This window comes from Arachis hypogaea, chromosome 16, assembly GCF_003086295.3.
Source record: "Arachis hypogaea cultivar Tifrunner chromosome 16, arahy.Tifrunner.gnm2.J5K5, whole genome shotgun sequence".
NCBI lineage: Eukaryota > Viridiplantae > Streptophyta > Magnoliopsida > Fabales > Fabaceae > Arachis > Arachis hypogaea.
The window spans coordinates 6,998,267-7,025,788 of NC_092051.1; the positions used below are offsets into that span (position 1 = coordinate 6,998,267).

A 27,522-nucleotide genomic window follows, 5' to 3' on the forward strand; every position below is an offset into this window, starting at 1 on the left:
AAGTAAAATTCTCTTTTAAACCTAAAGATGGAATTTCCACCAAGAGGCCATTAGAGATGTTGCATATTGATCTTTTTGGTCCAACAAGAACTCAAAGTTTAGGAGGTAAATATTATGGATTGGTGGTGGTGGATGACTACTCTAGATTCGGTTGGGTACTTTTCTTAGCTCATAAGAATAATGCTTTCCATGCTTTTTCAACTCTTTGCAAAAGAATTCAAAATGAAAAAGATTTGAAAATTGCCCACTTGAAAAGTGATCACGGAAAAAAATTTGAAAACCAAGATTTTGAAAAATTCTGTGATAATTTTGGAATTGCTCATAATTTTTCATGTCCTAGAACACCTCAACAAAATGGGGTGGTTGGGCCCAAAAAAATTATAATTTGACTAGAACTCTTTCCTCCAAGATATGATGTGACAACTTCCCAAAAAGTATTATTAAAAAAATGAGGAACTCAAAACGGGCCAGAGTCATGGAGAAGGTCAAGATGGATTGGTTGGGCCCAGGATTATCAACATCAAATTCAGTCTCCCCCTGTATCATGGCTTGATCAGCACGTCCCCAAATTTGTCTCCTCCCTACCTACGAGATAAAACCAAACAGGATCAGAAAAATCACAATTTATCAACAAAATTCAATTCTAACATTTCCAAACTGTTTCTCAAAGAGCAGAATCTATCTTCACACAAGGGTTTAGTAAAAATGTCAGCAAACTGTTCTTCGGATTTTACAAATTGAATATCAATAGTTTTCTTTTGCACAATGTCTCTAATAAAATGATATATAACTTCAATGTGCTTAGTTCTAGAGTGCAGAACAGGATTTTTTGAAATGTTTATTACATTCATATTGTCACAAAATGAGGGTATGCTATTGATTTTCAATTTATAATCCTCCAACTGAGTTTTCAACCAAATTAATTGTGAACAACACGCAGAGGCAAATATATGTTCAGCTTCGGCTGTGGATAGAGCTACATTGGCTTGTTTCTTACTTGACCACATGTTTAGTGAGCTTCCAAGGAAGCAACACATTCCGGATGTGCTCTTTCTATCCACCCGATCTCCCGTATAATCTGCATCACAAAACTCTACTGCACAAAAGTCATCAGATTTAGGATACCATAAGCCATAATCACATGTTCCCTTAATGTATCTAATGATTCTTTTGACAGCTGAAAGATGGGATTCTTTTGGATGATATTGAAATCTTGAACATACACCCACACTTTGAACAATATCCGGTCTAGAGGATGTAAGATACATGAGTGAGCCTATCATTCCTCTATACCGTGTTTCATCCACATCTTTGCCATTTTCATCTTTTTCAAGTTTAGTATTTGGATGCATTGGTGTTCCCATAACTTTGGAATTTTCTAGGCCAAATTTATTGATTAATTCTTTAGCATATTTTTCTTGGTGAATAAAAATGCCACTAGAAGTTTTTTTAATTTGGAGACCAAGAAAGAATGTTAGTTCTCCCATTAAACTCATTTCAAACTCACTAGTCATGAGTTTTTCAAACTCTTTACACAAGGAATTATTGACCAATCCAAACAATATATCATCCACATAAACTTGAACAAGAAGAATATCATCATTAAACACTTTGATAAATAAAGTAGTATCGGTGGTACCCATTTGAAAGTAATTTTCCAACAAGAAGGTGCTAAACCTTTCATACCAAGTTCTAGGAGCTTGCCTAAGCCCATAAAGAGCTTTTGAAAGTTTGAAAAGATGATTTGGAAATTCTTTATTTTCAAAACTAGGGGGTTGTGCCACAAATGCTTCTCTATCTATAAATCCATTAAGAAAATCACATTTGACATCCATTTGGAACATTTTAAACCCCTTGTGAGCAGCATAGGCAAGAAGCAACCTAATTGCTTCCATTCTTGCTATGGGGCAAAAGACTCATCAAAATCTATACCCTCATCTTGATCGTAACCTTGGGCTACTAATCTAGCCTTGTTACGAACAACACTACCATCCTCACCCAATTTATTTTTAAAAATCTACTTAGTACCCATTACCTTTTTACCATTCGAATTAGGTACAAGTGTCCAAACCTCATTCTTTTCAAATTGAACAAGCTCCTCTTCCATGGCTTTAACCTAAGAGGGGTCTTCTAGGGCTTGCTTCACATTGAGATGCTCTAATTGGGACAAGAAAGCAACATTGCTTTGATCAACTTGCTTCTTGCTTGAGGATCTAGTGGTCACGCCTTGGGAATGATCACCAATGATAAAATCATGGGGGTAACCCTTCATAAATTTTCATTCTCTTGGCCTTGGAGGTAAGGATTTGCCTTGATGAGCTTCAACATTCTGATCTGTTCCGGATTCTCTTACTGGCTCAGGAGACAAAATGGAAATGTCTCCTCCATCCTGATGAGACATTTCTGGACGGACAGAATCTTCACTTGGGACAGTCTTGGGATTTTCTTCACTAACTTTCTGGTTCACAATATCCTCACAACCTGCATCATCTTCTACCACAACACTAGGAATTGAATTAGTATCACAAAAAGAAATTTGTATGGATTCCTCTATGGTTCTATGTTCTTTGAGGTAAATTCTATAAGCTTTGCTAGTGGTGGAGTATCCCACAAACATTCCCTCATAGGATTTTGGATCAAACTTTCTAAGATTTTCTTTATTATTAAGCCCAAAATATTTGCATCAAAAAATGTGGAAGTACTTAAGATTAGGAGGGGTTCCTTTCCATAGCTCATAAGGAGTTTTCTTTAACCATTTTCAAATGATAGTCCTATTCAAAATATAACAAGCTGTATTTACAGCTTCAGCCCATAGAAATTTTGGAACCTCATTTTCACATAACATAGCCCTAGTCATTTCTTGAAGGCTTCTATTCCTTCTTTCAACCACCCCATTTTGTTGAGGTATTCTAAGACATGAAAAATTATGAGCAATTCCAAAATCATCACAGAATTTTTCAAAATCTTGGTTTTCAAATTCTTTTCCGTGATCACTTCTCAAGTGGGCAATTTTCAAATCTTTTTCATTTTGAATTCTTTTGCAAAGAGTTGAAAAAGCATGGAAAGCATCATTCTTATGAGTTAAGAAAAGTACCCAACCGAATCTAGAGTAGTCATCCACCACCACGAATCCATAATATTTACCTCCTAAACTTTGAATTCTTGTTGGACCAAAAAGATCAATATGCAACATCTCTAGTGGCCTCTTGGTGGAAATTTCATCTTTAGGTTTAAAAGAGGATTTTACTTGTTTGCCTAGTTGACAAGCATCACAAGTAATATCCTTATCAAATTTAATGTTGGGAATTCCTCTCACCAAGTTCTTTTTAACAAGTTTAGAAATTTGGTACATGCTTGCATGACCTAATTTCTTATGCCATAGTCATTTTTCAGATTCAAGTGAGGTAAAGCATGTTACTTTTTTATCTTTTAAATCCTCAAGAGTCAATCCATACACATTGTTACATCTTTTGGCTTCAAACAAAGTTTCACCAGATTTTTCACAAATAACTAAGCAATCCAATTTTCTAAAAATGACTTCATACCCAAGATCACATAATTGGCTAATGCTTAGTAAATTATGTTTCAAAACATCAACAAAAAGAACATCATTTATAAAAGAAGAGAAACTTTTACCAACTTTTCCAATGGCCACTATTTTTCCTTTTCCATTATCACCAAAAGTGACAAACCCTCCATCATATTCATCAAGCTTAATGAAGAAGGTTGCATTTCCGGTCATGTGCCTAGAACATCCACTATCCATATACCACATATTGTCCTTTCGCTTGGATGCTAGGCAAACCTGCTCAACATGATCAGCCATAAGGCAGGTTTGAAACTTGGTTTCTGATTCTTCATCTTCATCAGAATCGTTCTCCAAGTCTTCCCAAGAAGCCATGAGTCCCTTCCTCTTTCCCTTTTTCGGCTTCTCTTCCTTCTTTAGCTTAGGACAATCAGATTTGAAGTGCCCAGTATCCTTGCAGTTGTAGCATATCACTTTGCTGGAATCTTTCCTTGGTTTTCTTGAACCGCTTCCTTTGTTCCTTTCCTTGAGTTTCACCATTTTCCTGAATTTTTTTGCAAACAAAACAAATTCATTTTCAGAAGAATAATCACTGGATTCATCATCCAGGGGGTCAATAACAGATTTGAGAGCCATTCCTTTTCTTTTAGTATCTTTTTTCAAATATGTATTTTCAAATGCAAGTAAATTTCCTCTCAGATCATCATAAGTCATGGAATCAAGACCACTACTCTCAGATATCACTATAGCCTTAGTTTCTCACTCTTTTATGAGACTTCTCAAAATTTTCCTCACAAGCACAGATTCAGGATACGTGATCCCCATAGCATCCAAGCCATTGATGATGATGTTGAACCTTTTGAACAGATCATCAATTGATTCTCCTTTCTTCATTGTGAACATTTCATACTCTCTGTTTAGCATGTTTATTCTGGTCTTCTTCACTAGGGTTGTGCCTTCATGAGTGACTTGTAATTTATCCCAGATTTTCTTTGTTGTTGTGCATCTTGATACCCGTCGGTATTCTTCGAAACTGATTGCACAGTTGAGCAAGTTGATAGCTTTGGCGTTGAGCTCCACCTTCTTTTTGTCTTCTTCGGTCCAGCTGGCTTCACCCTTGAGAGAGACCACATCATTAGCCCCTATGGTGGTTAAAAATTGAGGACCTTCTAGGATTATTTTTCAGAGTTTGTAATCTACTGATTTGACAAAAATCTTCATTCTTTCCTTCCAATACGTGTAGTTCTTTCCATTGAAGAGAGGAGGTCTGTTGCTTGACTGCCTTTCTGTCAGAGTGTAGGCCACCAGGTTTGAGCCACTGTTTTCTGCCATCAGGATCTTTTCTCCAAGCGGTAAAGCTTGGTCTCAATACCAATTGATGGTTATCAATGGCTAAGAGAAAGGGGGGTTGAATCTTAGCCACTTTTCACTGAATAACTCGTGCTGCCCTTTTAAAATGCTTAAGGAGATATTTCTGCTTTTTGTCTCGTCACTAGTCAAGAGACTTTTTCTTTTTGTCTCGTAACCAATGAGGAGATAATTTTCAATTTTGTCTCCTGCGAACAGAATCAGAATTTGAGTAGAATAGAAAGAGAGAATCACACCCAGAAGTATCCTGGTTCAACTGCTAAGTGCAGTGCAGCCTACATCCAGTCTCCATCACAACAATGATGGAATTTCACTATAATCAAACAGATTACAGACACCAATTCTCCCTAGGAACTACCATTTCTATCCGGGACAAGGCCAGAATCTATCCCCAATCCTGAACTTGACTTGGTCACCTACCAAGCTTTTAACTGCTAAGTGCTAACCCAACTTGAAAGGGAATTCCCACAGAATCATGAAACACAACACAGATGTACAAAGGACCTCTAGGACATCTATGGCTTTTTCTTTTTAATTTTGTATACTCTGCTTTTTTCCGCTTTATGGCTTTTTCATACAAACCTCACTGTTTGCCTTTTTTCATGAGACTCAAGACAGACAAAACTAAACAGAAAAATACAATATGAAACACATTGAAGGAGAAAAGAGTAAAAGTACAGAATTCTCATAGCTACCCAAGCTAACAAAGTGAAAGAGATTTATTGTTTATCTTGTTTTTTACTTGATTTTTTTTTTTGCAGGTATTGTTCGTGTGGTTGCTGATTGTTTACCCCAAAAATTGGGTGAAATAGTTTCAAAATTTAAGAAAAGTAGTCATATGACCTATTGTTGGTAGTTGCTAACAATTTCTTGTAATAAGTTCCAATGATTTATGGGAACTCCTAGAAGAGTTGGAGGGCCACTTTAATTTTGATTTTATATGATTCATCATTAAATTGAGATGTGAACTCATCATATTGGACCACATTGATCCAAAATCTATGCATACCACCACCTTCACCATTATCCGTTGTTATGTTTGAATGGGTCAACCTCTGGGCCTGAATTTTAGTATGATTCAATTTTGGAGTTTATTTTCAAATGTTCCATTTTTGTTATTACTAGTGGTCCAAATAATCTTGTTATTTTATTCATATTAATGACTATCTACATTTGATTAAAAAAATATTTAATCCAAGACCATAAAAAAAAATTATAAACAAGTCGTTTGAGTTTGCTGAGGAATAGATTGGTGGGGAGTTCTTTGGTTGTTGATGGCCTTAAAAGTGACTAGGGGTTGTTTGGTATCTAGTTTACTCTTTATCTTTGTATCTCCTTTTCACTGTTCCATTCTGTTGTGTTGAGCTCCCTTTAATTCAAAAAAAAAATCATAAAAAAAAAATTGTAAATGTGTTTAGCAACTTACTCGTTTATTTATACAATAATGTTGAAGAAAATGAGACATTAGTGGCTCATTATTCCTCCAACAGAATTGATTAGAATTTCAGCATTTTGTTGCTTGGCACAAAAGTCCCAAGCCTGAGTCAAATGCAATCTCTAAAGCAACCTAATTTTGCTTTTAGTGAACCAATCACGCTTCATTTCTTAACTTTTGATTCACAAGATTAAGCTTACGTGGCCACCCTCAATTGTCCTTTTACACAAAAAAATTTTCAAATTAATCAATATTTGTTGAGCAAACGGCGCACATATGAAATCCATTGAATTGTTCCTTACTCAGATGATTAAACTTTGGACTCTCAACTTGTGACTCGTTAAACCCCATCATTACAATCGGACAACTATATATTACATTATATTATTAATAATTTATTTGTTAAAATTGTATTAAGATTTTATTTACTATAGAATGATGCCAAGTTACACATGTTCTTATTATCATTGGTTCATAGGAACGGTCGGGAACTACTAATATTTATTTGGTTAACAAATTATAACATGTTCAAATATGATTGAATAGCATCGTACTGAAATTAATTTTCAATAATAAAATCTTTTTTTCTAAAAAAAATTAATAGAATTTTAGTAAATAATATTTGCATGCATAGATATTGAGATTGAATGTGATTCGAAATATATTTATATGAAAATGAAAAGTGAGGTGCAGCCAACAAACTAAAAATTCCGTCAATATATAAGTCATTGTTGATTGTTCATAATAATGTTACGAATCACATTTTCGATTGTAATCTTACTCACCAAGACATACAGCTAAAATATAAGACTCATAATCACTGAAATAAATTGACATATGTAATGGATCAAGCTTTGAGACATGGCTATTCTTCATCTATTAAATTAAAATATTTAAACTAAATTGGGTTGGTCAAATGGTTAGTTCACTAGTCCGTTTAAACAAGTGTCAAAAGATTTGAATTTTTCGCTTTATACATGTAGTAATTCATTAGCCAACAATAAACTTTTAAATAAAGTTTCGATCTGCTATGAATTAATCCTTGAACTGTCAGACTAAAAAATACCGTAAAAAAATTATTTTTCAAAATTTAAATATACCTTTAATGAAAAAGAAAAAAACAAAGTAACTCTTCAATAGATAAATTAGTTTCACTTCAATAAGTAGAATTTTTCGGGGCAAATCACATAATAAAACTAATTGGAGGACAAAATTGTATGAATTTTTTAAATCAAAACACGTTATTGTTGAGTTTTCGAACTTAATGCTCCACCAGCTCTAACAGAAATACTCCTCCTTATATCATCATTGTTGCATTATCAATCGTGGCGGGCTCTACATCATCATCATTTTGTAGGACACCTTCCACCACATCTAATTCTCCAACCGCCCTAAAAATCAGAATCATAACAGGAGTATTCATGTTAGCATCTAGTTTTGCGATCTCATCGCGGTATAGATCAGCTGCGAAAGATGGAGATGCCACCAAATCTCCGACAGATGCAATTACAGGCAGAGATGAAGACGCAACAGTAGGGTTGAACTGGAGGCTGCTGCCATTGGTACTTATTGATGATTTCGGTTTGATCCTTTTGAGCTAAAAACTACATCCACAAACTTTGCCAATAGTTCAGGGATTCTCACATTGAGAAACTGGCGACGACAGTAAAATAAAACTTGTCTTTGTCATTATCTATCACAAACAAGTTGTACTTCACCCCATCGCAAACTATAGAAATCGAAATTTTGTAATATAACTTCTCTATCCGTTTCATTCTCTGTAATCTCAATTTCTGTAGAACGGTATTTTAAAAATCAACAAGGCTCCTAGAAGTTTTAATAAAGACATTCAACAGATCTTTATTAGTAAATTTTATATCCGATTGTGTTTTTTCTCAATCGTGCCTTTGTAGTATATAAGAACTAAAAAACTCTCTTCATTAGTCATGGTGAATTTATTTCAATTAAACACTCTGATCCTATTTATATAGCACACGCTCCTTAAGTAAATTGAATTAAATCAATTCGATTTACCATGATCTGCTCCTTGTGTAAATAAAATCATATAGATTCGAATTACATATATTAACATATATTAACGTCTTTTAACATAAATCGAATTAAGTTAATTCGAATGATCCTAAACCTTAATAAATTTAATTAAATTGTTTCAACTTACATACGGTAAAGATAAATCAAAATAAACTGCTTCGATTTACATAAAATTAGTGCGTCCATATAACATTTTTTATTTTAGGAGATGTTTATAATTTTGTACTCTAATTGATTTTTTTTATGTGATTTGCCCCATGTGCTACCAGTTTTTTCTTTTTTTCTTTTTAATCACTATCTCTTTAGCACAAGTTTAGTTGAGATTAAAAAGTAGTAGGTATTTTATCTTTTTAATTAGAGATGTTAAATTTGAGTTCTAACGATAAATAAATGTTTTTTATTATGAGATCTTTATCTCCTTCAAATTACTTATATCGAATTATATCACATAGATCAAAATATCTATAGAGTAAAGTATCATTTTTGTCTCCAACGTTTGGGATAAGTTTTATTTGTGTCCCTAACATTTAAATCGTCCTATTTGTATTCTTAACGTTTATAAAAGTGATTCAATGTTATCCTACTATCAATTATACTGACAAATCAGATTATATTTTTCAATTATTCTCACTTAAATATATTCATTCTCAATTAAGTTTCATTTGGATGTGTTCGATTTTAATATTATATTTACTATTTGTGTTTAGATTCAATTATGTCCTTAAAAAAGTGAATTATGTAAATGTTGTAGGAATTAGTTTCAACATTTGATGAACTATTTTTCGGAGTATATCATCGATTCTATCCCAGACATTTGTATTCTAACTTAAAGAAGAGATTTTTAAAACTCAAACTAAAGCGCTCATGATGTGTAATTGTCGGTAGGATAACATTGAATCACTTTTACAAATGTTAGAGATACAAATAGAACGATTTAAACGTTAGGGATACAAATAGAAACCCCAAACGTTAGGGACAAAAACGATACTTTACTCGTATCTATAATAATAATAACATATTGTTTATATTAAAAAATAAAAAAGAATCAATACAAATATCATTAGCATAAGTTCATATTTAATTTATGATTTAATTATTTAATATTATACATCTATGGCCCCACAAAATAAAATAATAATAAAATGCGACCTTTATGTGGGTTATATTTTTCTATATTTTCCTTGTTACTTCAGCGTTAATTCAGTTCTGGTTTGTGTCTATGCCTTGTTGAGTTCTTCCTGCACTCTAACCTAGTTATCCCCTTTCACTCATCAAAGTCTCAATCTTTGAGCTCAAAATCTCTTCTTCCTTCATCTTCCTGATCTGGGTCTTTGCTTTCTCTATCTTAGATCAAAATTTTCTACCACTTTTTACCTTTCTGTTATGCCTCACTTCATAGCCATTCACAGAAAAGCCATACCTTTCATCTGGGTATGCTCGGTTTCTATATCTGCATAATCAGAACCTTTTTGTTGGTGTAAAATGGGTTGTTTTTGATATGCAGAGAAGTGTTACAAGATACAAGGTTAGCCTCATTTCTATTTCTATGTTTCAAACAGTGTTTTTATTTTGGCTGTGTTCTGATTCTGATTACTTTCATCATCTATTTGGTTCCGCACCATGAACTTGGAAATTGGTATAGATACTTGTTCCTTTCGTTCTACATACATTTCTTGTTGCTTGTATTTGTGTGTGTGGGTGTTTGTTTGTGTGTTTTTGTGGTTTATTGGAACTGAAATATGGTTATTTTGTTTTAGCTTTTACTCATCTATTGCCTAAAAGATGGAGTTGGATTCATTTGTTCCGTTTGGGATTATGTGATCTGTAAAATTGTGGTTTAATCTTTTGCTAAGGTGAATGGCTTGAAATTGGATTTTGATATTTTCTGAGAAAGATGTATTTGTAATTTATTTAGTAGAAGATGCAGATGATTTTATCCTTTGATTGGTTGTTTTAGAATTACTTACATAGTAGGATGCAGTTCCAGTACTTGAGAATGATGTATCTAGATTGTGTTTAAGCCTTGAGGTTTCTGCTAGTTCTTTTGATGATGTTCATTGAAAAGGCTTAGCATATGAACAATTCTTTTAGCTCACATCAGAGTTATAACTGAATTCTTGATATTCCATCAGTAAAAAAAGTGTTTTAGAAATTATAACTGAATACTAGATCTTTGTCACCATTGATTTTAATACAATAAACAAATTATTAGTGCAAGTGAAAATTACATTTGAGAGAATCTGCCAAAGAAGTGGTTTGCATGTAGGCTGTAGCATTGCTCAATATAGATATTCAGGTTTAGCTATTCTCCTGTAAAGTTCATGGTTTGTTTCAGTTCGACATCTTCCATTGTCATTCAGTTAAATGGTCTTAATTTGGGTTTTTAAGTATGTTGTTTTTTGTTTTCTGTCCACAGATTTCTTATTAGAGATACTTAGTACACTTTGTCAACATTGTCCTTTAACTATGGGTAGAGGCAGAGGGAAAGGGAAGAAGGACACTGTTATTGTTGAGCCGGAGGATCCTAGAAATGGCGAAGAGGAGAAACTTCCAGCTTTCAGAAGAAGAGGTAGACCAATAAAGCCGCTGATGGATGATGTTGAAGAAGTAGAAGCAACTGAAAATATAGAGAAAGATGAGGAGATTGTGATTGGTAACGAAAATGGTTCAACCAAGGATTTGAAAACTCAGGTTATCACAGTAAACAAAAGGAAAAGAAAGAGGTCTGTACAGACTAAAGAAAAGAAGGATCTGACGAAGGAGGAGAATGGCAACCAAGTAAAGCCGAACCCAGATGATTCTGTAAAGCCTGCTGGATTTCGGCATAACGGGAGCAGGCGCAAAAACAAGCCTCACCGCGCTGCTGAAGCTGGTGTAGACTGCAAGTGAGTAAGGTTGACATCTGGTTTTTAAGGCCGAAGAATTGCTGGAAACTTGTTATCACAAGACACAGTCCATTGGCTGTGTAAGACTTGTTGTGGTTGCTTATTGTCATTCTTTTTTTTTTTTTCTTTTTGAACAACTCTATTTGCTATTTTCAGAAAACTGGCAAAATCTTAATTTTTCGGATTCATAATGGACTATGTTTCTTGTAGTTATAGAGCTACTATCACTAAAAGGAACTATGGAATTTTGTAGATATTCTTTAATCACAAGTTGAATTTTCCTGTTTACTTGAAATTGCTTGTATGTGATGTGTTGCTTGAGTTGGCCCTGGAATCTAACTATGAATTAGAATCTTTTACACTAGGACTTGTACTCTTGATTCGTCTGGTATTTTCACATGTAATTCTTATTTATATTTCTTGACTTCTAACATAGAAAAGTTGAATAAACTTATGTGGAAATATAAATCTTCCTCTAAAGTCAAAGCGTTTGGACTTTGGAGTGCAGCTTTTAATTGGATTAACACTAATCCCATGCTCCAAAGGCGCTTAAGAGCAGGCCTCTAAATGCTTTCTCCCACAATATGTGCATAATCTGTGGTTTTGGACTCTCACCTTTTTCATGCTAATTATTATGGGTGTGCTCTATGGACTTGTACCTATTTCTTCTCACTAAGTTTGGAAGAAAGGTAGATGATAGACCCAAGAAGACGATTCATGAGGTAATCAAAATATGTAGACAGAATCACTATAGACGATCGATAAGCCAACTCTATCTAGTGGGATAAGGGTTTGATATTGTTGTAAATTTAGAAGATTTGGCCCTCTAAAGAAATTAAGATTCTATGGCAGAACTTAATTGGTTTATCCCTTTAGGTGAGCATGTCTCATCCATTTTTGTACATTTGCTTCTCTTCCATTCAAATATAATTTTTTTTTCTATACATATAACAAAAAATTCTGACTATGAAGTAAGAGGACAAGAGTTATACAGTGTACCTAATAGGTTGAGTTGTCTTCATTAAAGTAAATTTGGCAAGTCACATGATTTCATATGGTGCCATTATTAGTTGTGTTGGTAAAAATTCTGAATTCCAACTGCATTACCTTCAGGTACTGATGAAAATAAAGTTGATAATCTCACACTTCCAAGTTTCAAGTTAGAAGCTGTTGTGTTGTTGCAATCGTTATTAATGAGTAGTGTACGGGCACAGTTATTGCCCATATTTGAAGAATTAAATGCTGTATTAGGAAGTAGATGGAAATTGCAGAAAATGTTGGTTGATTAACACAATGCCACAATTCATGATCCGCAGCTACTTACTTTTGCCTGTAAGGAGCAGTGCTTGCTAAGAAATCGGATATACCCTCTGCGGTTTCTAATCACTTTTTTGAATTGGTGTACATTTTTTTGCATATGATATATGTCACATTTATCATATGTTTGTTTTAGTTTGTTTGACTAGCTTTTACATTACATACTTTTTCTTTTAAAAAAATGTTATATATAAATTGAAAATCAGTCACTAAATTAGTTTTTATACATTTATAAAATATATATATAGGATAAAGTATTATTTTATTCCCAATATTTATATCGAATCCTAATTTGGTCCGTAACGTTTCAAATATCTTATTTCAGTCCTAAAAATTTCAAACGTCATATTTTAATTCTAACAAAGTTTTAAGCGATTCAATGTTATTTCACTATTAAATTTAATATAAACAATTTGCATATTGAAGAACCAATAGCATTCGATTTTAATATGTAAATAAAATTGATTTACCAATGATCACTGGTAGGATTTGGAGTTTTATACAAAAAGAAAATTGAGAAGAATAAGTGTTACAAAAAAGTTTTGGTTATGTTGTCCTAATACATGGAAGAAGATATGAGTTGGTCCCTGGCCGCCGGTTGAGCATTGGGCGCTAGATTCTGTTGGGCGCTAGGCATTGGTTCGCAGGCGCCTAGCGCTTGCCTTGTCTTCTCAACCCCCCTCAAACTCAAGGAAACTCTTGGAGTGACATTGAGTTTGTGTTTGAATCTATCAAATGCCATAAAAGACAGAGATTTGGTATAGATATCCGCCACCTGATCATGTCCCGAAACAAGCATAACATGATGATTAAGTTTAGAGAAAAGGACAAATAGGTCTCTGACCTTTTGCCCCGTAGACATTTTCGTCCCTGAGCATTTGAAAATACTTTTAAATCCCCGACCTTAGCAAATATTGGACGGATGAGTCCCTCCGTGGAATTGCCTCCGCCGGAGCCGCCGGAGAAGTCTGATCTGGCTCCCGTGAGGATGACGTGGGACGCCTGGTTGACAACTGGACTGCTGAGTCGAAAGCTCCATTCGAAAATTGGACAATGAAGTCCCTGCACGACTAAACTACGTCGTTTTGCCATCCTACCCTAATTCTTAAATTGATTGCCCTTCTTGCTCGAGGCCAGTGGTGAGGAGCTCAACGTTCATCAACCATGGCTGCTAATGGAGTATCAACAACGTCGAGAAGAAGCCACAGGGGAGTAAGAGAGGAAGATTTTGCTTCAAGCTCAGACCCTTATGTTCTTTACGACGGAGACCTGAAGGACGATGTCGCCCGGAGATGCTTCTGTGGAGTTTATGCGATAATGTACATGTCGAGGACGATTAGGAACCCAAACAGAGTCTTCCTGGGTTGCCCATTCTATAAGGTAAGTTAAGAAAGCTGTGAATTTTGTTCTGTTGGAATGGTTTTATATGGTACCTTATTTTTGACAGGGTAACCAACCGCACTGCAAGTTTTTTCTTTGGGTGGATGAGCATCTTGCTGGAATTGGTCACAGTGGTTGCGTCCTCGATAAAAGACCTCTGGTAGAGAAAGAGTCAGAAGTTGTTGAAGAGGATGAGGGATTTCATCATAGGATTGCTATTCTTGAGGAGAAGGTTACTGTGCTGGAGAAGAAAAAAACCCCTTAGCTTGTTGTGTTGTTATTGTTGTATGTGCTGTTGTGGCTGCATTTTTTGTATGTAGTCACTGAGCAATGAATTTTAGAAATTAGAGTTGGAAAATGTCTTGATCTTGGTTTTTTTTTGTGTATTGAAACATGAAACATGGTCTTTAGGGAAGATTTGTATCATATTATCTATCTAAATGCAGTTAAAGCTATGATATCAACAGGGTGTTGAAATTATATTGTCAATATTTGAAGACAATATATGTTGAAATTATGTTGTGAATATGATTGAGTAAAGTAGGCATAAAAGTTGTATAGTTAACCACATAACATATATTGAAAGTTTGGTAAACATCTTTACGACAGGCACATTTTCTAAAAGCTGCCCAAAGACAGTATCTAATCTGCTCAAGTGTATAGTATAATGAAGCTTAACATCACAAAAGTAAGCCTCAAACACCTAACAAGATTGCAACAGTTTATAAAAGCCTAAGAGCTTCTTCAAAAAGACACTAATTCTCCGCAAAAAAAAATATTGTTGTCACATTCAACTTTCCTAAATGCTATTACAAGGCATAGTGGGCTGCCTAAGATGTCATATGTCTTCATGTCTTTAGATTGATGGATGGTGGATTAGGAATGAATTTGAACAGTCTAGTTGTTGCTGTGCTTGCTGCTGCCATTGTCTCCTTGGAAGCTACTGTACTCGGTCCTGGCCTGACTTGAGATGGTTGAGGCTGTGGTGGTGCAGGCTGACTTGGAGGTGGGAGTGAAGTGGCGCATAGTGGAGCAGGCGGCCTGAAGATCTTCTGTTTGGGCCTGATCTTTGAAGTTTTTGGTTGAAATGTTTCCTGAGCTGTGGATGGAACTTGGAGTGGAGGCCTAAATGGTGTACGTCTAGTTACACGACCTGGCTGGGGTTGGTCTGCCACGGGAGCTGGTGTTACAGGGTTTGGTGTTGCTGGCAAAGTAGTTGGAACCTGGTTGTGATACATAAGACAGTATTCATGAGACTTAGGAAAAATAACTGTTTAAAGGGTTAACATAACACAATTATATATTATACTTACATCTGGAGCCTGGCTAGATGCAGCCTGGGTAGATGCAGCATTACTAGTAGCTGCCTCGCTAGATGGAGCACTTTGGGTGTTAGGGGCATCCTGTAAGTTTAAGTTGACCAATGTTAATCATTACTATATGAATCCTGAAATATCTAAATAAACATAGACATACACCAATATAGCAGATTACTAAGAATAAATAAAGTACTAACATCATCCTGTAGTGCTGACTGTGATAGTGGAAGGACAACTAATGACTGACTTGTCCCACCTTTCTTCGGCTTCTTGGTCTTAGGTTTCCAGTTGGGGTTAGATGGGGCACCCTTGCATGTCTTGTAATTATGTCCCTCTGAGCCACATTTACTACAAGTTACCTTAAAGGATCTCTTAAGCTTGGCACCTTGCTGCATCATAGGTTCAGCCGGATCCTTTTGTCTGTTGTGTACCTTTGGTCTGCCAATTGGTCTCTTTATGATGGGAGGATCTGGTCTCGAATACTCACTCCGTGTCCAAAATTCCTGACTAGGCACCAGTTGAATAGAATATGCATATGTCTTATGGATTGACTCCATGCATAACCATGGGTGCACATATTCTTCTGGTTGATCATGTCTTTTCCTTATTGCTGCCACTGCATGGATACAGGGCATGCCTATAACCGAGCAACATCATGCACTTGTCTTAAACGAAACCAGAAAATTCAGAACAGTAAACAAAGTAATTAAAAACAGCTTTAACAATGCTATTAAAACTAACCAATCAGCTGCCACTTGTTGCATGAGCAGGTTTGCTTGATGAGATCGACATCCACCTTTGTTGTCTTACGACTCACTTCGAATCTCTTTCGTTCTTCGTCACCTGTCCACTCTGCAACCCACTTGTTGCTGGGCCTAATAAGACGATCCATCTTCTTCTGCTGAACTGGTGCGAGCTTCCCAGAAACATTTTGTAGCAACTGCTTATGCTTGACCATCCCATGCACCCTGGTTGATTCGCTTGAGTTTTTCCATTTCCTCCTTAAATTCTGGTATGGTGGTGCATTTAGCACAGTCCCAAACCACCTCCTGAATATAGAGATCCTTGAACCGGTTGATAAAATTCTTCCAAATGTGCATCACACAGTTCTGGTGATAGGCATTTGGCATAACTACCTTCAAAGCAGGTAGCAGTCCCTGCATAACAGTTTAACAAATAAATCAAGTAACCAATCAGTCATCATACCATCTTTGTTAATGAAACTAGTATTCAACAACATATTAACCTTAAACAGCAGCAGTGCATTCAAAGTAACACTGCAGTAGTGCATTCATAGTAACACAGCAGTAGTATAGTCATACTAACACAGCAGTAGTGCATTTATATTAACTAAAACAGCAGTAATTCTTATTAACTAAAACAGCACTAATTCATACTAACTAAAGCACTCATTCACTAAGTCATATTAACTAACACAACACTCATTCATACTAACTAAAGCAGCAGGTGGATAGATGTATTAAGAAATAACATAGTATTCATTAACACTAAGTAATTATGAAGTATACCTTTTGTTGGTCGGACATAAAGTTCCAACCATGAGTCTGTACATCCCCCAAATCCTCTTCGAGAAGAGTCAAGAACCACTTCCAGGATTCCTTAGTTTCAGACCTAGCTACTCCATAAGCAACCACGTAAAATTGGTTATTCGCATCCTGGGCCACTGCTGTGAGGAGTTGTCCACCATAATAAGTCTTCAGAAAACAGCCATCAAGATGTATCAATGGCCTACACCCACTTTTGAACCCCTGTTTGCATGCTTCTAAGCATATGTAAAGCTTTTCAAAAACAGGGGGATTGAGGTATAGGAGTGACAGACAACTCTGCCCTAGACCCTGGATTGCTTCTTAATATCTCAAACAAATAATCTCTAACATTACTATACTGCTCCCTCTCATTACCCATGATTCTCTCTCTTGCCTCTCTAACTGCTCTGTAAACCATTTTTGGATGTGCAGTGAGTGAGAATTCTTCTCTGAGAAAGTCAATAGCCTCGTTTGTCCTCATATGCGGCTGTGTATTCATTCTCTTCTCAACCTTTAAGCTAATCCAATGTTGATCAGCCGCATTACTTCCCATGTCCCTTGCACATGTATGGTCATTTTTGTAAGTCTTAACCTGGTAGCATTGCAGAGACTTGTTGTATGATAAGTGAACCAGCCACGGACACTCATCATCCATGCATCCCACCCTCACTCTCTCTTTGTCATTCTTAATCCACCTAAGCTCCCTACCCTCAACAATGAATGAGTCTTTTACAACTTCCTTAAATCTGTCAATGGTGGCAAACCTTGTCCCTAACTCAAACCTCCCCTCTCCATGCTCATAATCGTCATCAAACTCAGGGAACTTATGCTTGCTAGATTCATCATTTGATAAAATAGGTGTATGTAAAGTCTCAGATTCATAGTCATATACCGGGTCATCATCATCATCTTGCATCAAGCTCTCATAGAACCTAACATCTTGGTCCATGTTGGGTTGTGGGCCTCTGTTGGGCTGCACATTAGGATCAGGCCCAACATCATTTCTGGTCTGCTGCTCATTGGGTCCACTGCTTTGTCCCATCTTCTTCCACGTCTTCCTCTTTCTTTTAGCACCTGTCTTGTTTGCAGTTGTCTTCTTTGGAGACACAGCTTTCTTCTTTTCCTTCATTACTCTCTGCCTTTTGCTACCCTCATCATCAGCACTTGTATCATCATCATCACTGTCACTTTCAAACTCAGGAGGTGGATGTTTGTAGAGCTTATCCTCCGTGCTCTCGTACCCATCATCAGATGACGAACTCTGATCATCCACCAAAACCTCTCCCTCATCAGGACTGTTACTTTGCTTTCCAGCATCCTCCACAATCTCAGGTTCATCAACTGGGTGGTCAAAGTAAAGATAAAATTCGTCAATCTCTGTATTCTTCATTTTGTTCTCTCACATTTCGTTAATCCATGCATCCCCTGTGAGAATATGCAGCCCAGACTCAATATCAGGACTCATTGGATCATACCAATAAACTGTCTTGTATGATTGCTACCCCAAGTCCTTGAACAGTGTGATCAAGTCTCCGAAATTAATGAAGTCCAGGTCCATTTCTGGAAACTTCTCCACCTTCCCATTTTTGTAAACCAGACAGCCATTACTCTCTCTCACAAAATTACCTCCATGGTGGAACATAGGCACTACAAACACATCAACCATCTGAGACAAGAAAAATGGAAAACTATAAACAATGATCAACAATTACTCTTTTCACATATTAAAAGGCAAGAACCTTCAATATCCAAAACGAAAAATCACCGAGAAAAATTCTTTGCCCTAACTGTAATTTAATTTCAACCGAAAAATCCGATTACTTTTTTCACAACTTCTATCAACATGCACGATCACTCCATTCACATCATATTTCATACTTGCATACATATTTAACCTCACAATCCACTACCTACGCTACAGTTCAGACTTCTTACCTTTGGTGACGAAGCCAGCAACTCAGACAACAATGGACGCCGCTTCGACAGCCTCTCCACACGGCGAACGTCTCAGCCTGGGTAGTGATCTTTTTGGAGGGAGAAACAAAGTATGATGATCGTTGGTATTCCTTAGGGTTAATTGTAATTCAGAAAGGGAGATATAGGTGTAATGGGTATTGTAACAGACTTTGTAAGGGTAGGATGGCAAAACGACGTAGTTTAGTCGTGCAGGGACTTCATTGTCCAATTTTCGAATGGAGCTTTCGACTCAGCAGTCCAGCTATCAACCAGGCGTCCCATGTCATCCTCACGAGAGCCAGATCAGACTTCTCCGGCGGCTCCGGCGGAGGCAATTCCACGGAGGGACTCATCCGTCCAATATTTGCTAAGGTCGGGGATTTAAAAGTATTTTCAAATGCTCAAGGACGAAAATGTCTACGGGGCAAAAGGTCAGGGACCTATTTGTCCTTTTGTGCGATGATGCATGATTGGATTGGCAGAAATCTGGATTACACTAGCATTATCACAGTAAATAATTTGAAGCTCATGAAAAAGATTTTTAAGTCATATAATTTCAAAAGATGCCTCAGTTATGCTTTAGAATTCTGCTTTTGCACTTACTCGGCTAAAAGAATGTTGTTTTTTACTGGACTAAGCAACCAAATTACTTCCAAAATACACACAGTAACCTGATATAAAATACCTATCATCTACATCTGACGTCCAATCCACAATTGCAAGGGCAAAAATTCTAAAATCAGTAGTAGGATGAAAAATAATTCCTTGATCTATAGTACCAGTAAGGTATCGAAGTATTTGTTTTACAGACTTTCAATAAAAGACCAAGGAATTATGTATGAATTGGCTAATTTTATTGGCACCAAAACAAATTTTTGGTTGGGTGAGTGTACAATATTGTAAGGCACCAATAATTGATCTATAATGAGTAGAATCATAAAAAAATTCAGCACAATATTAAGAGAGTTTCTCGGTGGAGATCATGGGAGTGGAAATTGATTTTGCCTAGCTCGAAAAAGAAGATAATATTATTAACATCTAAGTCACTTATTCTGTTAATTGTTAATATCAAATTTAATAGTAGGATAATATTAAATTTATTTAAAACTTTTTAAGACTGAAATAGGACGGTTGAAAGTTGAAACGCTAGAGACCAAATTAAGATTTAATTCAAATGTTAAAGACCAAAATATTATTTTATTTTATTTTAATATATTTTATATATTTTGTTATTTATTTTATATAAATAATTTAATATTTATTTTTAGCATGCGTATAATATAATTGATATTTATATTTCCGAAAAATTATATAATTAATACTTAATACTCAAGACTGGAATAAATTCTTAAACGAACAGAAGATACAAATATTTTTTTTAATTATTTTTTTTTTATAAATATCTTAAAACAACAAAAATACTCAATATATTTTTTTTATGTTTTGAACTCGAGAGAATGTTATTTCTGTTACCGGAAAGCTTTCTAACATATAAATTTATTATATTTCATGTTAAGTTTGTGGCTCATTTTTTTCTATATAAAAATAATAATAATAATATAGTGCAATGAAATAGACAGATGAATAAAAATTTTACTGCTATGATATCAATATAAATTGTAACTTGCGTTTTATTATTTTTGATAATTTTTTTTGTTCATCAAAATAATAAAATGCAACATCGGTTTTATTGTTTTCACGTTTTTAATTTTTTTTATTTCTTTTTAGTCCAAACGCACTTTGCGTTTTATGGATGGATAATATTTTAATTTTTTTTAAAACAACAAAATGTAGCCTGCGTTTTTTGGAGTGTCAGATTTTTTTTGAAGGACATAAAATACAGATTGCGTTTTTCAGGAGTCAAAAACTTTTTTTAGAAAGCTTAAAACGCAGGCTGCGTTTTTAGGAGAAAAATATTTTAATCAAGAGTGTTACCTATAAATACGATTTGGAGTTTATTTGGAGTCACTCACTTCACTTCTACTCCTATTCCTCTCTCTTTCGTATATGTCATAGTTGTGAATTTTTTTTAGAGTAACTTGTGTTAAAAAAGTCGGATTAGGTGAGGTTTAAATTGTGGAAGGGTTTGTAAAATTTTTAGTGTATTATAATGGGGAGATTATACCAAACACACACGAAGGAGTGACTTTTGTTTGTGAATATCCGTTTTTATTTGCTATTTCATGCACCATAAATTTTGTAGAGTTGCAAAATGGTCTTTGTGATAACATACAAAGTCACATTTCGAAAATGGTGAGCAACATTTTATACAGGAATCCTGTACAGGTATTTGGTGGGCTAATACAGTTTCAAATAATATCCATCACTGATGACGCAAGTATGCAGCAGATATTCTGTATTTATCAACAAACCCAATTTCACGTGCCGATGATAGAGCTGTACATTGAGTTCGAACAGCAGTCGGGGATGGATGCGGTTGGCGAGGAGATCAATGTTGATGAGTTCGGGGATATAGATTGGGAAGATGATAACAATGACAGTGAAGAGGAGTTCGAAGCCAACTGCGAAGTCGATGACGAAAACGATGACGGAAACTTGGCAGACAATCCGGTGGTACAAAATGAAGCAGATGCGATTGTAAGTCAGCACTCTTTTGGTGTTCCGTCTTTTATGCGGACTCTGGATCTCGAAGCCATGCATGATCCGGAATTTTCTGAGTATGCGAATATGAGTATGTTATGATTAATGATTCAAGTTACCACTAGTGTGTATTTTATTTGCCTTGTTTGACTGATGGTGGTTCGCATGTCGTAGGTGAAGGCAACGTTGCGGCGGAAGATGGTTCTTCAGGTAACGTAAAATTACGAACCATTTTTTTTATAAAATAAAATCCTAAAGCTTCTATTCTTCTTCTTTCTCCCGTACTGTTGTCCAAACCATTTTCCTCCTCTCAGCGTTTGAATCTCTCGTTGGAAGTGGTGGCTTGCGTTTTGTTTTAACTCTTCCCCCTTTCACCTACGTTTTTGCATTTTAAAGGCCCGCTCAAAACCCTCTTCTACCACGTGTCACGCATGCATGCACGGCGCTGACAATCGCAATCTGTAATTTTGCGTTGCTTCCTGACAAACGCAATCTGTATTTGGTGCGTTTCTAAGACGGTCAACACAGCAGGTTGCAGGAAATTGGGACACGTTTCGTCAAGTGGATGGCCTTTGCTGACAAACGAAAGTTGCGTTTTGCAGTTGTTGCAGCTTTGCTTTTCATGTCTCTGAAAAATGATAACCTGTGTTTTTCAGGTTATTGGCCATAATAGATCCACATTTTTGAATTACACGCCATGCACCAATAATACTGTATATCATGATTTTAATCTCTATTAATAAATTAATTTCTGTAAGCTTGTTCATAAATTAAGGTTATCTTATTAGAAGAGTTTCAAGTGTATCGGGAATATTAGTGTTCTAATTGTTTTAACCGTTGATCTGAATTATAGAAAATATATAATATATATTAATTAAAATCAACGGTTAAAACAACTAAAACATCGATATTTTTGATATATTTAAAATTTTTCTTATCTTATTTTATAATTTTTTTGGGTATCTTGGTACATAAACATTCCGTGGGCACTGTTTAGCCTGCCACATAAAATAAAACTATACATAACCATATTAGTCGCAATGTAACTTGAGATATCACATCATCCGATCTCTAAGGAACTCAAAATTGTAATAAATTAGTGTGGACTTAATTGATCCCAACTTTAACTTTGACTGATTGACTCTATGACATATTGAGTATTTTATTTGACGTCACTCTAATGTACTAAGTAGTATGAAATGAATCCTTCTCATTTAATTTAATGAAACTATCAATATTTTTTCATAAAAAATTGCTATTTAGATGCTAAAAATCGATTATTATTTAAATATTATTTTATATAAATAATTAATTTAATAACTAATTTTATATATATACATATTATGATTATTTTTTTATTTATGTTGTATTTAAATTAAGTATTTAATTTTAAGGTATTAATAATATAAACTATATAATCGTTAAATTATTGTATTTTTTAGATAATTATTTAATAATTAATATTAAAAATAATTATTTTTATTAATCTAATATTAGATGAATATGTAAGATTATTGATGAAAATTCAAGTGCAATTAAATTTAAATCAAATTGATAATTGAGACTCGTTAAATAATTTGATTAAATTGATAGTTGAGAGTCAATTATCAATTTTACGTAAAATTCACTACAACTAAATTTTTAAACTAATATTAATTAACATTTTATTTTTTCCGATAAAAATGTTGGTTCTTACTTGTTATAATTTCTCACAGCACTCTCCAGATTCTGCCAAGATGGCCCAGCGTCACGTCTTCACTTTTCGCTTTCACTTTAACTCTCCTTTCATCTCTTTTTCTTCTCATTGAATCTTAATGGATTCAACTCACTCACACTACTTCTACTTCTGCTGCTGCTTCTGCTTCTGCTAGCTCAATAACAATGGCTCCGGGGGGAAGAACTGCCACCAATAACCATAAGAACCAACCACCTTCCTCCACAGTTGAGTCTCTAAACGGCTTGAAATTCGGCCAAAAAATATATTTTGAGGATTTGGGTCTCTCCACACCGTCAATCACTTCTTCAACTTCATCTTCTTCTTCTGCTGTTGGTGTTCCCAAGAAGGGTAGGGGCGGTTCGGTTCAGCATGCTCAGCAGCCACCGAGGTGCCAGGTTGAGGGTTGCAAAGCAGATCTGAGTGATGCTAAGGCTTACTATTCAAGGCACAAAGTTTGTGCCATGCACTCCAAATCCCCCACTGTCACTGTTTCTGGGCTCCAACAAAGGTTTTGCCAACAGTGTAGCAGGTCAAACGCTCTATCTTCTTTTATCTTCTATTTTTATTATAATACATTATCATGGAACCAAACTCTTTAAGGAAATCTTTTGTCTTCACAAAGAAAAGAATACTTTTTTAGGATTTGTAGACATTAAAAGTATTTATTTTTTATACTTTGTTTGGGAATATTTCTAGCATGTTTGTATATTACTCTTCTTTGTGCTGTATTAATATTTTGCAATAAGGGGATGGATAGGGTAGGATAGGGTCTATGGTGCTACTATTAAAAAACACAAAAAAGGAAAGGGAAAAAAAAAACTAACAAAGAAGGTGAAGAATGAATATGTATCTATCTCCAGATTTTTTTTAATTAAGTTATTATAATATGGAATTTATTGATGTAATATAGAATGCCTAGACTTTATCTCTCTTTGGAAGGTGACTCTTCTTTTATGTTTTGGTGTTATTATTATTATTATTATTTCTTTTTTGTGTGTGTTTTTTCAATTTTTTTGTTATCTTCTAATAGTACTGGTATTCTGTTTTGGGTGCAGTGTAGTGTAGGCCTGTAGTAGTGTGTAGTAGGTGATGTTATCATCATCTTGTTTTGTCGGTGCATTTATAGTTTTTGTGAATGTTGCTACTTAGGGAGCTTTTTTATTCTGGGGTGTGTTCTATTTAAGTGTTTTTCTGTGTGATTCTGTGTCTCTTGAAATCTTTTGTTGGGTTATGTTTGGTTGTTATGGTTCAACGTACATTTCTTTTCTTTTTCTTTTCCTAGCTGCACTTTAAACTTTAATAAAGTGTGAATATCTGAATGGCTGTCTGATAAAGCTTGTGAGAAGTATTTTTTCCCTTTTGGAAGGGAATCGATTCCTGCACCCAGCACCTTATAGCAATAATGCAATACTGTTGTTTTCCCCTCTGGGTTTTGTGATGTTGGTATTGCCTTCTGTTTTGGGTCTTGAGGTCTTGTGCCTCATGAAAACAGTGTATTAATATTGTGAGTGATTTTATCACATGGAGAGGTTTAAAAGGACAAATTGGACCTATTAAGGAAGAAACTACATGAACTGCAATAGAAACATCAACCAAGAAGTTTAACATGTTAACCAATATGAAAACATCTGATATTTGGTTGAGGTAAATGTAAAAGTGTAAAACCAAGTATTCAATATAGTCATTTGTACTAAAAGATTCTCTCTTCATTTGAGTTTTTCTTCAATCTATTTTTTATTTTAAATTTGGGTGATAACTGATAAGCCTATAAAAGTTAAGATGAATATTTTTACAATCCATGTGATGCTAGGAAACAAAAAGAACTGTCATAGAATAAGCAGCGTTTATATTTCGAAAAAAAAAAAGGGCTAATATCTTGTTTCATGGCCTTGCCCAGATTTCATCAGCTTCCTGAATTTGATCAAGGGAAACGAAGTTGCCGCAGGCGGCTTGCCGGCCATAACGAACGTCGGAGAAAGCCCCCACCATCCAGCAACTTCTTAACCTCTCGTTATGCAAGACTTTCTTCATCACTTTTTGGTTAGTCATTCTCATTAAATTAGCAATGATCATTTATACAAAGCATGCAAAATGAACTAAAATGTTTGACACAGATGATAGTGGCAAAGGTGGAAGCTTCGTGATGGAATTCGCTTCATACCCGAAGCTGGGTCTTAGAAACACAGTTCCAAATCCCAGATCATCTCAACCAATTTCCGGAACACTAAGCTGGCAGGGCTATTCAGAGACATCATCTGACCTTTTCTTGCAAGGTTCAGTGGGTGGGACAAGCATCCCCAATGTCAGACACCCTCCTCCTTCGAGCGAAAGTTATGCCGGCGTAGCAGACTCAAGCTGTGCTCTCTCTCTTCTGTCAAGCCAAACATGGGGATCTAGTAACATGGCACCAAGTCTCGGGTTGAATAACATGTTGAATTTCAGTGGTGCACCTGTGACACAACTTGCTGCATCATCCCATGGTGAATCCATTCATCAAGTTCCGAATCCCTGGTGGTGTCCAAACAAGGTTGTCCCTGATCTAGGCCTCGGTCAATTCTCGCAGCTTCCTAATAGCCAAGTTCCCGGCGAGTTCGATGCACTGGAACCAGGTAGGAGGCATCATGGGAATCTAGAGTAGTCCGGGGCCTATGATTCACTTCCTTGGTCACTTAATGCACTTGATTGCTCTTTTTGTAATAACCAAACTCTTAGAAAATGAGATGGGAACCTGTGCTACTTGATTGCTGTTGCTATTTTTGATTCAGTTGTGAAACTTTCAGCCACTAAATCAATCATCTAAGAGTAGACATTGTTGCTGTCTTTCTACATGGGTACCACCTCTTAAATTTGATGATTAATCTTGTACTCTCTATTTCAATATTAATCTTAATTATGGCACAAAGAGAGTGGTATCTTTTACTATCTCTAAAGACACTGTTAAATTAAAGGAAAAGTATAGATAAACAATGAAAATATTAAACAATGTAAACAATAGATATATCGGATGTTTATTTTACTAGTGTACGGATGGTTATTTTAATATTAAAATTTAGAAGATTAATTTGGAGGTGTAGTGTGTTTTTATTTGATTGGTGGTTGTTCATATTGTTCAACAAAGTATTTGTCCCCCTAATATTCCCCTAAATTAAACGACTATGCTATGTTTACGTCATAATTAGCTAACAAAGACAATCACTAGTATAAAATACATGTTGGAATAGTATTTTTGAAAATTAAATAGTATTTTTGAAAACTAAGCGGGAGTAAAATAATGTTTGAATAATGAAGCTGTTCAAAATTCACTTAATTTTGTTAGGGCCGCACATGGATCGGATAGTGCCGAATCCGCACTATGGTAGGATCGGATTGCTGATTCGGCAGTGATATCCGCGGATCTGATCCGCAAATTCGCATATCCGCACATCACATATAAATAGCATAGTTTAAGAAAGTAAACCCTAATGTGATATGAATTTTAGTGTGTTATTTTATGAATTTTATGATATTTTATTTTTAATTTTTTGTGGTACTTTTTTTTTTTTTTTTTTTGGTGACTGAAATAAATTAAACAAAGAAAAACAAAAGAAACAAAACAAGGAACTGCTTAAATAGAGGGACAGTCCCGTTTAAGACTACTCTTAAACTCCTCCCAAGGTGAAAGAAGCTCTACATGCGAAAGTTGTAACTTCATCGCCATCATTGCCATAGTATCTGCCACCGTGTTTGCATCTCTCATAATCAAACGAAAGTCAACACGCCAATTCCAATGCATGATATCTCTTATTTTGAGCACCAGTGGATCAATAAACCCAAAACCATCTTGAGTAACAAGATTAAATGCTTCCACACAATCCGTCTCACAAATAACATCTCGTTGACCCACATCCCAAGCTAAGAGATATCCTCTCCAAATAGCAAACAATTCTCCTTGAAGAATACTATTACTCTCAATCATTCCCAAACACCCCCTTTGCCAGCTCCCATTACAATCTCTAATAACACAAGCAAAACCAACACTATCACCCGAACCAAAATAACTAGCATCACAATTAATCTTAAAAGTACCAATGGATGGGGGATTCCAAAAACCATTTAGAGTAGAGGGAAGGGACATACGTTGTAATTCAAAAATATTTCTAAGCTCCTTTTCTGAAGTTAATGCCAGACAAATGACTTTTTCCGGAGGCCAAGTTTCATGGGGATTAAAGATGTCGTTATTCCTTGCTCGCCATATCCACCAAAGTCCCGAAAAGAACTTGAACGGGTGCTCTCTGCTATGATACAAGAACCAGTTCTTTAAATCCAAAGGATGACAAGGAATATCCAACCTTTGCCAGACAAGCTGAGCTTTTGGACAATCCCGAATACAATGTATAACCGATTCCTGGCTAGAAAGACATCTTGGACACCTATCCGATG

The 27,522-nt window shown here is 35.4% G+C and overlaps 2 protein-coding genes across 2 annotated transcripts; both read left to right on the forward strand.

The window, feature by feature from the left end:
* The first annotated feature begins 9,543 nt into the window (after positions 1-9,543).
* Positions 9,544-11,561, forward strand: LOC112758142 (uncharacterized). Its single transcript, XM_025806741.3, has 2 exons — positions 9,544-9,906; positions 10,798-11,561. Exon 2 carries the CDS (start codon positions 10,848-10,850, stop codon positions 11,268-11,270), a length of 423 nt encoding a protein of 140 aa, XP_025662526.1. The 5' UTR covers positions 9,544-9,906; positions 10,798-10,847; the 3' UTR covers positions 11,271-11,561.
* Positions 11,562-23,097: 11,536 nt separating this feature from the next.
* Positions 23,098-25,957, forward strand: LOC112758858 (squamosa promoter-binding-like protein 9). The gene is made up of 3 exons (XM_025807637.3): positions 23,098-23,632; positions 25,001-25,143; positions 25,218-25,957. Exons 1-3 carry the CDS (start codon positions 23,268-23,270, stop codon positions 25,739-25,741), a joined length of 1,032 nt encoding a protein of 343 aa, XP_025663422.1. The 5' UTR covers positions 23,098-23,267; the 3' UTR covers positions 25,742-25,957.
* Positions 25,958-27,522: the final 1,565 nt, after the last annotated feature.

Coding starts and splice junctions, on each gene's coding strand:
- LOC112758858 (XM_025807637.3), top strand. CDS start 23,268: ATGGCTCCGGGGGGAAGAACTGCCACCAATAACCATAAGAACCAACCA. Junction 23,633..25,000: donor TTTTGCCAACAGTGTAGCAG/GTCAAACGCTCT, acceptor GGCCTTGCCCAG/ATTTCATCAGCTTCCTGAAT. Junction 25,144..25,217: donor ACTTTCTTCATCACTTTTTG/GTTAGTCATTCT, acceptor TGTTTGACACAG/ATGATAGTGGCAAAGGTGGA.
- LOC112758142 (XM_025806741.3), top strand. CDS start 10,848: ATGGGTAGAGGCAGAGGGAAAGGGAAGAAGGACACTGTTATTGTTGAG.